Here is a 13,244-nt window from a genome sequence, read left to right on the forward strand (position 1 = left end):
GCTTCATGTACCCAATTTCAGAAATGGTAGCCATTGAGGCTTTTTACAGTTTCTTAGGCATTTACAATTGGGGCCGCCCCATGGGATACAGTTTTTCAATTAGATCCCCAGGCCACTGCTTTGTAATTTTTGTTCCAAGGGCTCCAGGGATCCTCAGGAAAGCTTCAGGAGCCAACAAGAGTCTGATGAGCAAACCACATGGGCTGGGCTCTGGGCCCCCACCCCCTCTCCTTTCAATCCTCATAGTTCCCCTTTTATCTGTTTTACATATTGGAGTTCTGCCTGATGTCTCTTTTTAAAACGGTGCTATTCTTTTTTAAAAGTGTGAAGACCATTTATCCAGGCTACCTTCTATATAAATGTGTCAGATTTTAGAGAGCCCCTGGCCCCCACCACCCCAGGACTTTGATAATGTTTTATAAATAGTATTTTATGAGCCATGTGAGTTTTCTGAAAGATAGCTTGGACGTTTCAAACACAGGTATGGCATTGAGAACCAACTACAAAGTGGTGAAGAAGGGAATGTGGCCATAGAACTTTTTGGCTTAGTTCAGAATAATTTCTGAGCATTGTCTAGCCTCCTTTAAGAAAAACAAAGTTGGCTGTGTTATCATGTGCTAAAAATGTTGGAGACTCCCACGAAGTAAAAAAAAAAAAAAAAGTGAAGTCATTATTATTTTTCTTTCAGAGAGGTTACGTTCATGTCTCTTGCTAACAAGACAAAGGTGATACCGCTAATGACAGCTATTTCCTCCATGATGCCTCCTTGGTGCCTGCCTTGTCATAAGCACTGTACTTGAATTAACTCATTCATGCCTCACAGCAATCGTAGGAAAGGATTAACCTTGCTCAAAGAAAGGTCTGCTCTGACCCTTGCCCCTGGATCCTGGAAGGTAACCTCTAAACCCCTGGAATATCCTTTCTGATAAGTGTATTTGTTTCTTTGAGGGCCTTGGGCTGCACCAGATAGTTTATGCTAACAGTGTGATTTATGGTGGAACCTTGGGTTATGTGTTATTAGCTTGACCTCTGGAGTAACTGGAGACTAAGGTCAGGCGTGTGGGTGGTCCCTCATGTCTATATGACTGACCCACAATAAAAACTCTGGACACCAAGGATTGGGTGAGCTTCCTATTTGGCAATACTCCGTGTATGTTGTCACACATTGTTTATGGGAGAATTAAGCACTATCCATATGACTCCACTGTGAGAGGACACCTGGAAGCTCCTGCCTGGTCTCTCCTGGACTCCACTTTTTGCCTTTGCTGATTTGAATTTTTATCATTTTGTTGTAATAAACCATAACCAAGAATATAACGACTTTTCCGAGTTCTGAGAGTCCTTTTAGTGAATCGTTGAACCTGAGGGTGGTCTTGAGGACCTACCGAACTTACAGGTAGGTCCCCATTTTTACCCTCTTTAGGTACAGAGGTGTCTTATTCAAGATCACGCAGCAGCATACAGAGCCTACTGTCCTAACCACTACACTCAGTGGTTTGTTTTTGTTCCTAACTGGTTCTAAATTTTGTTTCTTCAGAGAAAGATTATTCAGAACCTGGAAGGTTCTGAGGATGAAAAATTGCTCTCTGGGTCCTATCCTCCAAACTCGTCTCCCTAGTTTTCCAAAACCCATCCTCATATCATCACATTGCTTCAGCTACAGCCAGGCTGTTACTCAGATTCAGAAATGTTATTATAGGAGGGATTTCATAAGCATGTAGATCTAGTCTTCAGTCAATATATAAGATTCATCTAATTACAAAATTGTTGTTGTTAGTTGCTATCGAGTTGGCTTCAACTCATAGTGACCTTATGTATAACAGAATGAATTAAATGTACTAGATGTCCAGAATACTGTTTGAGGTCAAATTTTGAGAGGAGCTTAGAGAAAATTGGATCTGGCACCATGTCAGCATGAATAGCTCTTGAGAAATGCTTTCATGTCCACGATAGTGTCCGACCCTCATCATATCATTTCCCTCTTACAGATGAGCTACCTGAGGCTCTGGAACCCTCTAGAATGGGCAGAACCAAGTATAGTGCATCCTGTGCCACATGCATCAAAGACCCCTCTCCTTGAAAGCGTCACTGGACAGTTGAACAGGAAGGGTGAGGGAGTCATGGGCCCCTCAAGACAGGTGGGCTCCGTGGGTGGGGCTCCATTGTCAGGGTTACCTGATCTTCTGAATGCGACAGTCCTTCCCGCTCAGCACACTGCCCAGCAACTCCATCACGGGGTCCTGGAACTGGTTGGTGTCCAGCCTGCCCAATAACAGTGACAGTGAGTGGTACCACTACTCATGGGCAGGGTAGTAGGAGGCCACTGGCAAAGGGACTGGCGTGTGGACAGGAGAGGGTGCATTAATCCCAGGTCTACAGACATCTGATTGGGGAACCTTTTCCTCTCTCGCCACTCCATCACATCCTTGTGACTCAGAGATCCGTGCCCAGCACACCCCCAATGCTCCGAGTTTTCCTATGGAAGGAGAACTGAAAGGCTCAGAGGCTGTGAGCTCTGAGGTTCCTGCCCAAGGATGTGTCTTCTATGAGCTGTCATCCCAACAACCCTGTATGCTACTTGCACCTCTCTGGCACTGTGCTTGCTCTCCTCCTTCTGAGGATGTGTAGCTGCTCTCTGGTCTCAGGACCTTTGCCCTACATCTTCCCCTCCCCCTTTGCTGAGGCTGTTAGCAGTGGATGGAGGGTGGGCTGCAGGTAGAATGGGTGGAATCAGGGGGCACAGCCTCGGGAGCACTGGGGTGGTCCAGGGTATGGAAGGAGAAACTGTTGCAGGCCCTTCTCTCTTCTCTGCCCATGTGCCCTGTGTGCCTCCCCTCTGTGCCCACCTGAGGCTCTGGCAGTAGAGCAGCTGGGGCAGCAGGCTCTGGAGGACGACCTGGTCGAGGCACAGGGACAGGTTAGCCTCCTGGGCGCAGGTGTCCGACACCTGCAGCAGGTAGGCCAAGGCAGCACGGTGTGGAGGACTGGTCAGAATGGCCAGGCCCCCGCACTCCATGGCCTCCTCCATGCTGCGGGCCAGCTCCGTGTGCTGCAGCTCATGCAGGCAGCGCAGGACGTTGACAGCCCGGGCACTGACAGCCACCTCGGGGGCCAGGCAGCCCTGCAGGATTCTGGCCGCCTGTGCCCGGTAGCCCTGGTGCTCGCCCGGGGCTAGCAAGGAGCCCATCAGCAGGGCGTTGACCCTGGGGGACAGAAGGCCCGAGAGGAAGCGCAGGAACACGTCCAGCCTGCCATCCTCAGCCTGCATGGCCCTCTGCACTGCGCTCCGGAAGTGGGTGAGGAAGCCGAGCCGGGGCCAGGACACGCCACTGTCTGTGAAGAGGTCAAAGATGGCCCTCTTGGATGCACCATAGTAGTATGCAGCAGCCACAAACTCCTGCAGGGACAGGTGAGAGAAACAGTAGACGGCAGAGGAGCCCAGTGTCTCCTCCTGCTGCAGGAAGCAGCCGCACAGGGCACTCTGCAGCAGGGCCACGTCCACCCCGAAGGCCTTCAGGTCCTGCTCGTAAAACACATACTTCTTCCTGACCAGCCCGTGGAAGGCCAGCCGGCCCAGAGTCCCTGCCATCCTACGGCCCCCGTGGGCCACCTGCTCGATGTGTGGGCTCACCTTGCTCTTGTCCTGCCCCTCCCTACCGAGCGCCATCCTGAAATACCAGGAGTAGATCTCGCTCAGGGTCCTCGGGGGTGAGAGCTCAGTGTCCAAGGTCCCTCGCCTGTGGCGGTACATGTGGCCCAGCGCCAACCCTGCAAGCCGGCAGAAGGCGGGGATGGTGCACATCAGGTAGAGAGCCCTGTCGGCATGCACCTGGGCCAGGACCCAGCCTGTGAGGCTCCGGTCTTCTGCGAACATCCGCTCCAAACACGCCTTGACCTCCTCCTGGTTAAAGCCCCGGATCTCTGTTATGCGATCCACCAGGCCCCCCGGGATCTGGCCAGCTGTGCTGGGGCGGGAGGTAACCCAGACGGAAACTTCTGGAAAGAGATTTCCCCGGATGATGTTGGTGATGAGGTTGTCCACCTGGATCTCCTTCTTGGGGTCTGTGCAGGCCACAGTGTTGGAGAAGTCCAGAGGTGTCTTACATTCGTCCAGACCATCCAGAATCAGGAGGACCCTGGCTGGGGCTCCTGCTGCCAGGCTCGGCTCCCCCACATGCGGGAAGGCAGAGCAGATAAGCCTGTCAGCCGACACCTTCTCATGGGTGTTGAGCTCCCGGAAGGTCAGTGGCAACACCAGCGAAAAGTCCTTGGCGAGCTGCCCCCGGGCCCAGAGGCAGACGAAGTGCCTCACCAGTGTGGTCTTGCCCACGCCTGCCACCCCGACTGTGATGGAGACGCGGGGTGGGACAGAAACGCGGGAGAGAGGCAGGAAGAGCCCTCCCAGGGTGATAGTCCTGGCAGTGCGCCTGGCCCCACGCGTGGCCTCCACCTGCGTGAAGTCATGTTCCCGCAGCTGCAGGTCCGTCAGGCCTTCCACCAGCAGGAGGCTGGCTAGCCTGGGCGGGGGGCCCCCCAGCTCCAGGCCACCTCCCAGCCGGCTCAGCAGAACCTCCTGGTGCCGGCGGATCCTGTAATCTGCGGGACAGATGGGGTTAGGGACTTTGGAGGTGATGGGGATGGGGAGAGAGCCCAGGTAGAGGCCCTTCTCTCCACCCAAGCCCATCTCACCACTGCTGGGGGGCTCCAGAGGGGGTTCCAGCATCCTGTCGGAGGCCTGCGGGGCCTGAGTCCCTTGACTGCCCTTCCGCGCCAGCAGGTCCATTAGGGTTTTCAGCTGCTCAGCCGGGGAGCCACTGCCGCGTCCTGCGCCGGCCTCTCCCCACGCCCAAACCTCCTGCTTCTGCATGCAGTCTGGGGCCTCCGCCAGGAGCTGTGGACAGAAGACCCAGCCCTGCCACCTGCTCTGCCCCCGTCCAGGGCCTCTAGGGGTGTGCCAGGGAGCCCACCTTCCTCCGTCCAGCCTGAGGCTGCCCCCTGGTCTGGCCTCCAAGAAATACCCCCACCTGTCTAGGAAGGACTGTTCCTTCCCGGGTGGTAAGAACAGTCCCATCCCAGGAGCTCCGAGGTACAGGGGCCACGTGGCTAAGAACCAGCTGGGGCTCAGCCACTTACCTGCCGTGTGACACCAGGCAGGCTGCTGAGGCTCTCTGAGCTACGGTGTCCTCATCGGTAGCCTGGAAATGGTGATGAGGTTGGTAGAGGAGTCAGAGGGCAGGGGAGCTGGTTCTCAAGCGCCTGTGTGGTGACTTCCTCATCCAGTTGTCCTAGAGTTTCCTGGAAGCAGAGGACTCCCTTATTTCTGCTAGGAGAGGGGATGGCATTATGCTGAGAGGTGAAGTCCGTGAGCCCACCTGCGTACAGCCACCTCCTCTCCCAGGACTTCCATCGGTTTCATTCTAAGCCCTGTCCTCCTCCTCCCTTCCTCACCTGGCATGCAGCAGGCAGGACATCTAGCCACAGGAGCTGCCCCTCCAGCGGGGCTGGGGGCTCAGGGGGCCGGGGCTGGCCATCCCTTGCCCATAGTTCTAGAGAGAAAACACGATGTGGGGCCCAACAGGGTCATGACCACGCCTGCCGATGGCCCAATGCCCCTTCTTGGGGGAGTGGAGCTGCCTGGCATCCCAAGGCCGCCTGCCCCCCAGCATCTCTCCTTCTTCATGAATGCAGGGTCCTGAGCTGAGGTTCATAAGGACAGAAAGGGGCCAGGGCAGTCTCTCCCGTTCTAAAGACCAAAATAAAATACGTCCCACCTTCTTTCATATTCCCCTACACTGATGCCAAACAGCCCCTCACCTGCTTTCCCTGGTCCACTCCCCACCCTAGGTTCCCCAGGCTCACCCCTGACCTCCCCTGTTCAAACCCAGTAGAACCAATTGCACTAAAAACCCACAATTGCGCTGCTCTTTCAAAATCCTATTAGCAGAGTTCATGTTAATGGGGGAGGAACAATTTGGAAAAGGACGGTGAGAATGGTTCCACAACTTGAAGAATTAATGTCACTGGATTGTACATGTAGAAGCGGTTGAATTGCTGTGTGTTCTGCTGTGTATGTTCTCAACAACAACAACAAAAGATAAAATAAATAAAAAAAAAACTTTTTGGCAGAAACAATACTGAGATAGAGAGAATGGTGACACACTGTTAAGTATGTGTCATGGATTGAATTGTGTCCCCCAAAAATATTTGTCAGCATGGCTAGGTCATGATTCCCAGTATTGTATGATTGTCCACCATTTTGTCATCTGATGTGATTTCCCTGTGCGTTGTAAATCCTATCACTATGATGTTAGTGAGATGGATTAGCAGCAGTTATGTTGATGAGATCTACAAGATTAGATGGTGTCTTAAGCAAATCTCTTTTGCAACATAAAAGATAGAATCGAGCAAAGAGACATGGGGACCTCATACCACCAAGAAAGCAGTACTGGGAGCAGAGTGCATCCTTTGGACCCGGGGTCCCTGCGCCTGAGAGGCTACTCTGCCAAGGGAAGACTGATGACAAGGACCTCCCTCTGGAGCCAAAAGAGAGAGAAAGCCTTCCCCTGGAGCCAGTACCCTAAATTTGGACTTCTAGCCTACGGGACTGTGAGAGAATAAACTTCTCTTTGTTAAAGCCATCCACTTGTGGTATTTCTGTTATAGCAGCAGTAGATAACTAAGACAGTATGTAACCAACATCATTGAACTTTTCATGTAGAAATTGTGAATGGATGTTTGGTTGTGTATATTGCCACCAAAAATAAAACAATAAAAATAACTTTATGATTCACACACACCCAATCCTATTGGCAGTTCTCATTTATTCTTTGAAATGTCAAAACCCAGGAAAAAGCAGATGGGATTTTGATTGAAGTTGCATTACATATATATGAGATAATGTGGGTAGTATTGAAGCCTTCTTTTAGGTCCTTTGTTGTTGTAGTTAGGTGCTGTTGAGTTGGTTCTGACTCTTAGTGACCCTGTGTACAGCAGAATGAAACACTGCCCAGTCCTGCACCATCCTCACAATTGTAGCTATGTTTGAGCCCACTGTTGGAGCCACTGTGTCAATCCATCTTATTGAGGGTCTTCCTCTTTTTCACTGACCCTCTATTTTACCAAGCATGATGTTCTTCAGGGACTGGCCTCTCCTGATAACATGTCCAAAGTACATGAGACAAAGTCTTGCCATCCTCCCTTCTAAGGAACGTTCTGGCTGTACTTCTTCCAAGACAGATTTGTTCATTCTCTGGCAGTCATGATGTTTTCAATATTCTTTACCAACAGCATAACTCAAAGGCATACATTCTTCTTCTAGGTCCTTTAGTAAAGCTTTGTATTTTTTCTCATCTAGATCTTGCCTATTATCTGTGTCTAGATATTTTTAATAGGAGCCTTGGTGGTGCAGTAGTTAGGAGCTAAGGCTGCTAACCAAGAGGTTGGCCACCAACTACTCATTGGAAACCCTATAGGGCAGTTCTACTCTGTCCTGTAGGGTCCCAATGAGTCAGAATCGACTCGACGGGAATGGCTTTGGTTTTATTTTTAAATAGTTTTTGTTATTATTATGAATATTGTTGGTATAAAAGAAAACTATGAATCTTAGTATATGAATCGCCTAGCTCATCGACTTATTAAGTGCTGTATTAGTTCTCATAGTTTTTTTTTTTATTTTTTATTGTGCTTTAAGTGAAAGTTTACAAATCAAGTCAGTCTCATACAAAAATTTATATACACCTTGCTATATACTCCGGATTGCTTTCCCCCTAATGAGAGAGCACACTCCTTCTCTCCACTCTCTCTTTTCGTGTCCATTCAGCCAGGTTTTGACCCCCTCTGCCCTCTGATCTCCCCTACAGACAGGAGATGCCCACATAGTCTCTTGCGTCTATTTGATCGAAGAAGCTCACGCTTCACCAGTATCATTTTCTATCCCATAGTCCAGTCCAACCCCTGTCTGAAGAGCTGGCTTTGGGAATGGTCCCTGTCTTGGGCTAAAAGAGGGTCTGGGGACCATGACCTCTAGGGACCTTCTAGTCTCAGTCAGACCATTAAGCCTGGTCTTTTTACAAGAATTTCGGTTCTGCATCCCACCGCTCTCCTGCTCCCTCAGGGGTTCTCTGTTGTGTTCCCTGTCAGGGCAGTCATCGTTATAGCCAAGCACCATCTAGTTCTTCTGGTCTCAGGCTAATGTAGTCTCTGGTTTATGTGGCCCTTTTGTGTCTCTTGGGTTCATAATTACCTTGTGTCTTCAGTGTTCTTCATTCTCCTTTGCTCCAGGTGGGTTGAGACCAGTTGATGCATCTTAGATGGCCGCTTGCTAGCGTTTAAGACCCCAGACACCACTCTCCAAAGTGGGATGCAGAATGTTTTCTTAGATTTTATTATGCCAGTTGACTTAGATGTCCCCTGAAACCGTGATCCCCAAACCCCTGCCCCTGCTATGCTGGCTTTCAAAGCATTCAGTTTATTTAGGAAACTTCTTTGCTTTTGGTTTAGTCCAGTTGTGCTGATCTCTCCTGTATTGTGAGCTGTCTTTCCCTTAACCTAAAATAGTTCTTACCTGTTGTCTAATTAGTGAAAACCCCTCTCACTCCCCACTGTCATAACCATCAAAGAATATTTTCTTCTCTGTTTAAACTGTTTCTTGAGTTCTTATAATAGTGCTCATACAATATTTGTCCTTTTGCAACTGACTAATTTCACTGAGCATAATGCCTTTCAGATTCCTCCACGATATGAAATGTTTCATGGATTCATCATTGTTCTTTATCGATGCGTAATATTCCATTGTGTGAATATACCATAATTTATCCATCCATCCGTTAATGGTTGCTCCCATCTTTTTGCTATTGTAAACAGTGTTGCAATGAACATGAGTGTGCGTATATCTGCTCATGTAAAGGCTCTTATTTCTCTAGGATATATTTAAAGGAGTGGGATTGCTGGATGGTATAGTAGTTCTATTTCTAGTTTTTAAAGTGATTGTACCAATTTACAGTCCCACCAGCATTGTATAAGTGTTCCAGTCTCTCCACAACCTCTCCAACATTTATTATTTTGTGTTTTTTGGATTAATGCCAGCCTTGTTGGAGTGAGATGAAATCTCATTGTAGTTTTGATCTGCATTTCTCTAATGGCTAATGATCGAGAGCATTTCCTCATGTATCTGTTAGCTACCTGAATGTCTTCTTTAGTGAAGTGCCTGTTCATATCCTTTGCCCATTTTTTTATTGGGTTGTCTTTTTGTAGTTGAGCTTTTGCAGTATCATGTAGATTTTAGAGATCAGACACTGATCAGAAATGTCATAGCTAAAACCTTTTTCCCAATCTGTAGGTAATCTTTTTAATCTTTTGGTAAAATCTTTTTATGAGAATAGGTGTTTGATTCTTAGGAGCTCCCAGTTATCTAGTTTCTCTTCTGCATTGTTATTAATGTTTTGTATACTGTTTATGCCATGTATTAGGGCTCCTAATGTTGTCCCTATTTTTTCTTCCATGATCTTTATCGTTTTAGCTTTTATATTTAGGTCTTTGATCCATTTTGAGTTCATTTTTGTGCATGGTGTGAGGTATGGGTCTTTTTTCATTTTTTTGCAGATGGATATCCAGTTGTGCCAGCAGTGTTTGTTAAAAAGACTGTCTTTTCCCCGTTTAACTGACTCTGGGCCTTTGTCAAATATCAGCTGCTCACGTGTGAATGAACTTATGTCTGGATTCTCAATTCTGTTCCATTGGTCTACGTATCTGTTGTTGTAGCAGTACAAGGCTGTTCTGACTACTGTGGTGGTATAGTAGGTTCTAAAATCAGGTAGAATGAGGCCTCCCACTTTATTCTTCATTTTCAGTAATGCTTTACTTATCCAGGGCCTTTTTCCCTTCCATAAGAAGCTGGTGATTTGTTTCTCCATCTCATTAAAAAAATGTTGCTGGAATTTGGATTGGAATTGCATTGTATCTATAGATTGCTTTTGGTAGAACAGACATTTTTACAATGTTAAGTCTTCCTATCCATGAGCAAGGTATGTTTTTCCATTTATGTAGGTCCTTTTTGGTTTCTTACAGTAATGTCTTGTAGTATTCTTTGTATAATTTTTTACATCTCTGGTAAGATTTATTCCTAAGTATTTTATCTTCTTGGGGACTACTGTAAATGGTATTGATTTGGTGATTTCCTCTTTGATGTTCTCTTCGTTGGTGTAGAGGTATCCAACTGATTTTTGTATGTTTATCCTGTATCGTGATACTCTGCTGAACTTTTCTATTAGTTTCGGTAGTTTTCTTGAGGATTCTTTAGGCTTCTCTGTGTATAAGATTGTGTCATCTGCAAACAGAGATACTTTTACTTCTTCCTTACCAATCTGGATGCCCTTTATTTCTTTATCTAGCCTAATTGCTCTGGCTAGGACCTCCAGCACAATGTTGAATAAGGGTGGAGAGAGTCTGAAAGCATTCCCCTTTCAGACTCTCTCCATTTAGGATGATGTTGGCTGTTGGCTTTGTATCAATGTGCTTTATTATGTTCAGGAATTTTCCTTCTACTCCTATTTTGTTGAGTTTTTCTCATGAATGGGTGTTGAACTTTGTCAAATGCCTTTTTGCAACAATTGATAAGATCATGTGGTTCTTGACTTTTGTTTTATATATATGATGGATTACAGTAATTGTTTTTCTAATATTGAACCATCCCTGCATACCCACTATGAATTGCACTTAGTCCTGGTGAATTATCTTTTTGATACGCTGTTGAATTCTCTTGGCTAGAATTTTGTAGAGGATTTTTGCATCTAAGTACATGAGGGATGTAGGTCTGTAATTTTCTTTTTTTGTGGTGTCTTTACCTGGTTTTGGTATCAGGGATATGCTTGCTTCATAGAATGAGTTTGAGAGTATTACATCTTTTTCTGTGCTCTGAAATACCTTAGTATTGGTGGTGTTAACTCTTCTCTGACAGTTTAGTAGACCTCTGCAGTGAAGCCATCTGGGTCAGAGCTTTTTTTGGGTGGGGGGAGTGTTTTAATTACCTTCTCAATCTCTTCATTTGTTATGGGTTTATTTAGTTATTCTACCTTTGTTTGTGTTAGTTTAGGTAGGTAGTGTGTTTCTAGGAATTCATCTACTTCTGGGTTTTAAATTTGTTGGAGTACAATTTTTTTGTAGTTGTCTGATATGATTCTTTTATTTTCAGTTGGGTCTGTTGTAATATCGCTCATCTCATTTCTTATTTGGGTTATTTGCTTCGTCTCCTGTTTTTCTTCTGTCAGCTTGGCCAATAGTTTATCAATTTTGTTAATTTTTTCAAAGAACCAGCTTTTGGTCTTGTTAACTCTTTCAATTGTTTTTCTGTCCTCTATTTAATTCTACTCTAGTTTTTATTATTTGGTTACTTTTGATGCCTGAGGGTTTCTTTTGTTGCTCTCTTTCTATTTGTTCAAGTTGTAGGGATAATTCTTTGATTTTGGCCCTTTCTTCTTTTTGGATGTGTGCATTTATTGATATAAATTTACCTCTGAGCACTGCTTTCTCTGTGTCCCAAAGGTTCTGATAGGAAGTGTTTTCATTCTCTTTGGATTCTATGAATTTCTTTTTTCCATCCTTAATGTCTTCTATAACCCAGTCTTTTTTGAGCAGAGTATTGTTCAGTTTCCAAGTGTTTGATTTCTTTTCCCTGCTTTTTCTGTTATTGATTTCTACTTTTATGGCTTTGTGGTCAGAGAAGATGCTTTGTAATATTTTGATGTTTTGGATTCTTCTAAGGCTTGCTTTATGACCTAATACATGGTCCATTCTGGCAAATGTTCCTTATGTGCTAGAAAAGAAAGTATACTTGGCTGCTGTTGGATGGAGTGTTCTGTATATGTCTATGAGGTCAGGTTGGTTGATTGTGGCATTTACATTTTCTGTGTCTTTATTGAGCTTCTTTCTGGATGTCCTGTCCTTCACCGAAAGTGCTGTGTTGAAGTCTCCTACTATAATTGTGGAGCTGTCTATCTCACTTTTTAATGCTGTTTCAGTTTGTTTTATGTATCTTGCAGCCCTGTCATTGGGTGCATAAATATTTAATATGGTTATATCCTCTTGGTATATTGTCCCTTTAATCGTTATATAGTGTCCTTCCTTATCCTTTTTGGTGGATTTAACTTTAAAGTCTATTTTGTCAGAAATTAGTATTGCTACTCCTGCTCTTTTTTGATTGTTGTTTGCTTGATATATTTTTTTCCATCCTTTGAGTTTTAGTTTGTCTCTAAGTCTAAGGTACGTCTCTTGTAGGCAGCATACAGACGGATCATGTTTTTTAACCCATTCTGCCACTCTCTGTGTCTTTATTGGTGCATTTAGTCCATTTGCATTCAGTGTAATTATGGACAGGTATGAGTTTAGTGCTGTCATTTTGATGTCTTTTTTTGTGTGTTGTTGACAGTTTCTTTTTCCCACTTAATTTTTTGTGCTGAGTATTTTATCTTTATATATTGCCTTTTCCTCTTATTCGTTCTTGCTGATTTTGTTTCTGCTGAGTCTCTATTTTTTTTCTTGCATTTTATTTTGATGAGTAGGATTGTTAGTCTCTTTTGTGGTTACCTTAACATTTACCCCTATTTTTCTAAGTTTAAACCTAACTCTTATTTCTTTATATCGCCTTGTCTTCCTCTCCATATGAAAGATCTATGACTACATTTTTTCGTCCCTCTTTATTGTTTTAAATATTCTCTCCTTTTCCATAGTAACATTGCATTTTCCCTGTTTTGAGCTTTTTTTATGTTGATTTATTTTTGTGATTTACCTTCTGGGTTGACATCTGATTGCTCTGTCCAGTGTTCTAGTCTTGGGTTGATACCTGGTATTATTGATTTTCAACCAAAGAACTCCCTTTAGTGTTTCTTGTAGCTTTGGTTTGGTGTTTACGAATTCCCTAAACTTGTATTTATCTGGAAATGTCCTCATTTTACCTTCATATTGGAGAGACAGCTTTGCTGGATATATGATTCTTGGCTGGCAATTTTTTTCCTTCAATGCTTTATATAAGTCATCCCATTGCCTTCTTGCCTGCATGGTTTCTTCAAAGTAGTCTGAGCTTATTTTTATTAACTCTCGTTTTTAGGTTACTTTTAGTTTATCCATAGCTGCTCTTAAAATTCTCTCTTTATCTTTAGTTTTGGCAAGTTTGATTATAATATGTCATGGTGACTTTCTTTTGAGATCTACCTTATGTGTTTGATGAGCATCCTGGATAGATATCTTCTCAT

General features: G+C 45.2%; 1 protein-coding gene across 22 annotated transcripts in view; it reads right to left on the reverse strand.

Moving 5' to 3' along the window:
• Positions 1-13,244, reverse strand: part of NLRC3 (NLR family CARD domain containing 3) — a 39,325-nt gene that overhangs the window by 16,398 nt on the left and 9,683 nt on the right. For 20 of the 22 annotated variants that reach the window (XR_010323608.1, XR_010323610.1, XR_010323609.1 and 17 more), the window contains exons 2-5: positions 5,134-5,295; positions 4,690-4,891; positions 2,847-4,596; positions 2,176-2,262 (exon numbers count right to left, since the gene is read on the reverse strand). Coding sequence is in view for 19 of the 22 variants with exons in the window: in XM_064295481.1 (XP_064151551.1) it covers positions 2,176-2,262; positions 2,847-4,596; positions 4,690-4,867 (2,015 nt within the window). In the remaining 3 variants the exon portion in view is untranslated. Of the gene's footprint in view, positions 1-2,175; positions 2,263-2,846; positions 4,597-4,689; positions 4,892-5,133; positions 5,296-5,448; positions 5,547-13,244 lie in introns of all 22 variants that reach the window. The other 2 variants (XM_064295482.1, XM_064295470.1) reach the window with 2 other exon arrangements.

The sequence above is a fragment of the Loxodonta africana genome, chromosome 12 (assembly GCF_030014295.1).
Source record: "Loxodonta africana isolate mLoxAfr1 chromosome 12, mLoxAfr1.hap2, whole genome shotgun sequence".
NCBI classification, from domain to species: Eukaryota; Metazoa; Chordata; class Mammalia; order Proboscidea; family Elephantidae; genus Loxodonta; species Loxodonta africana.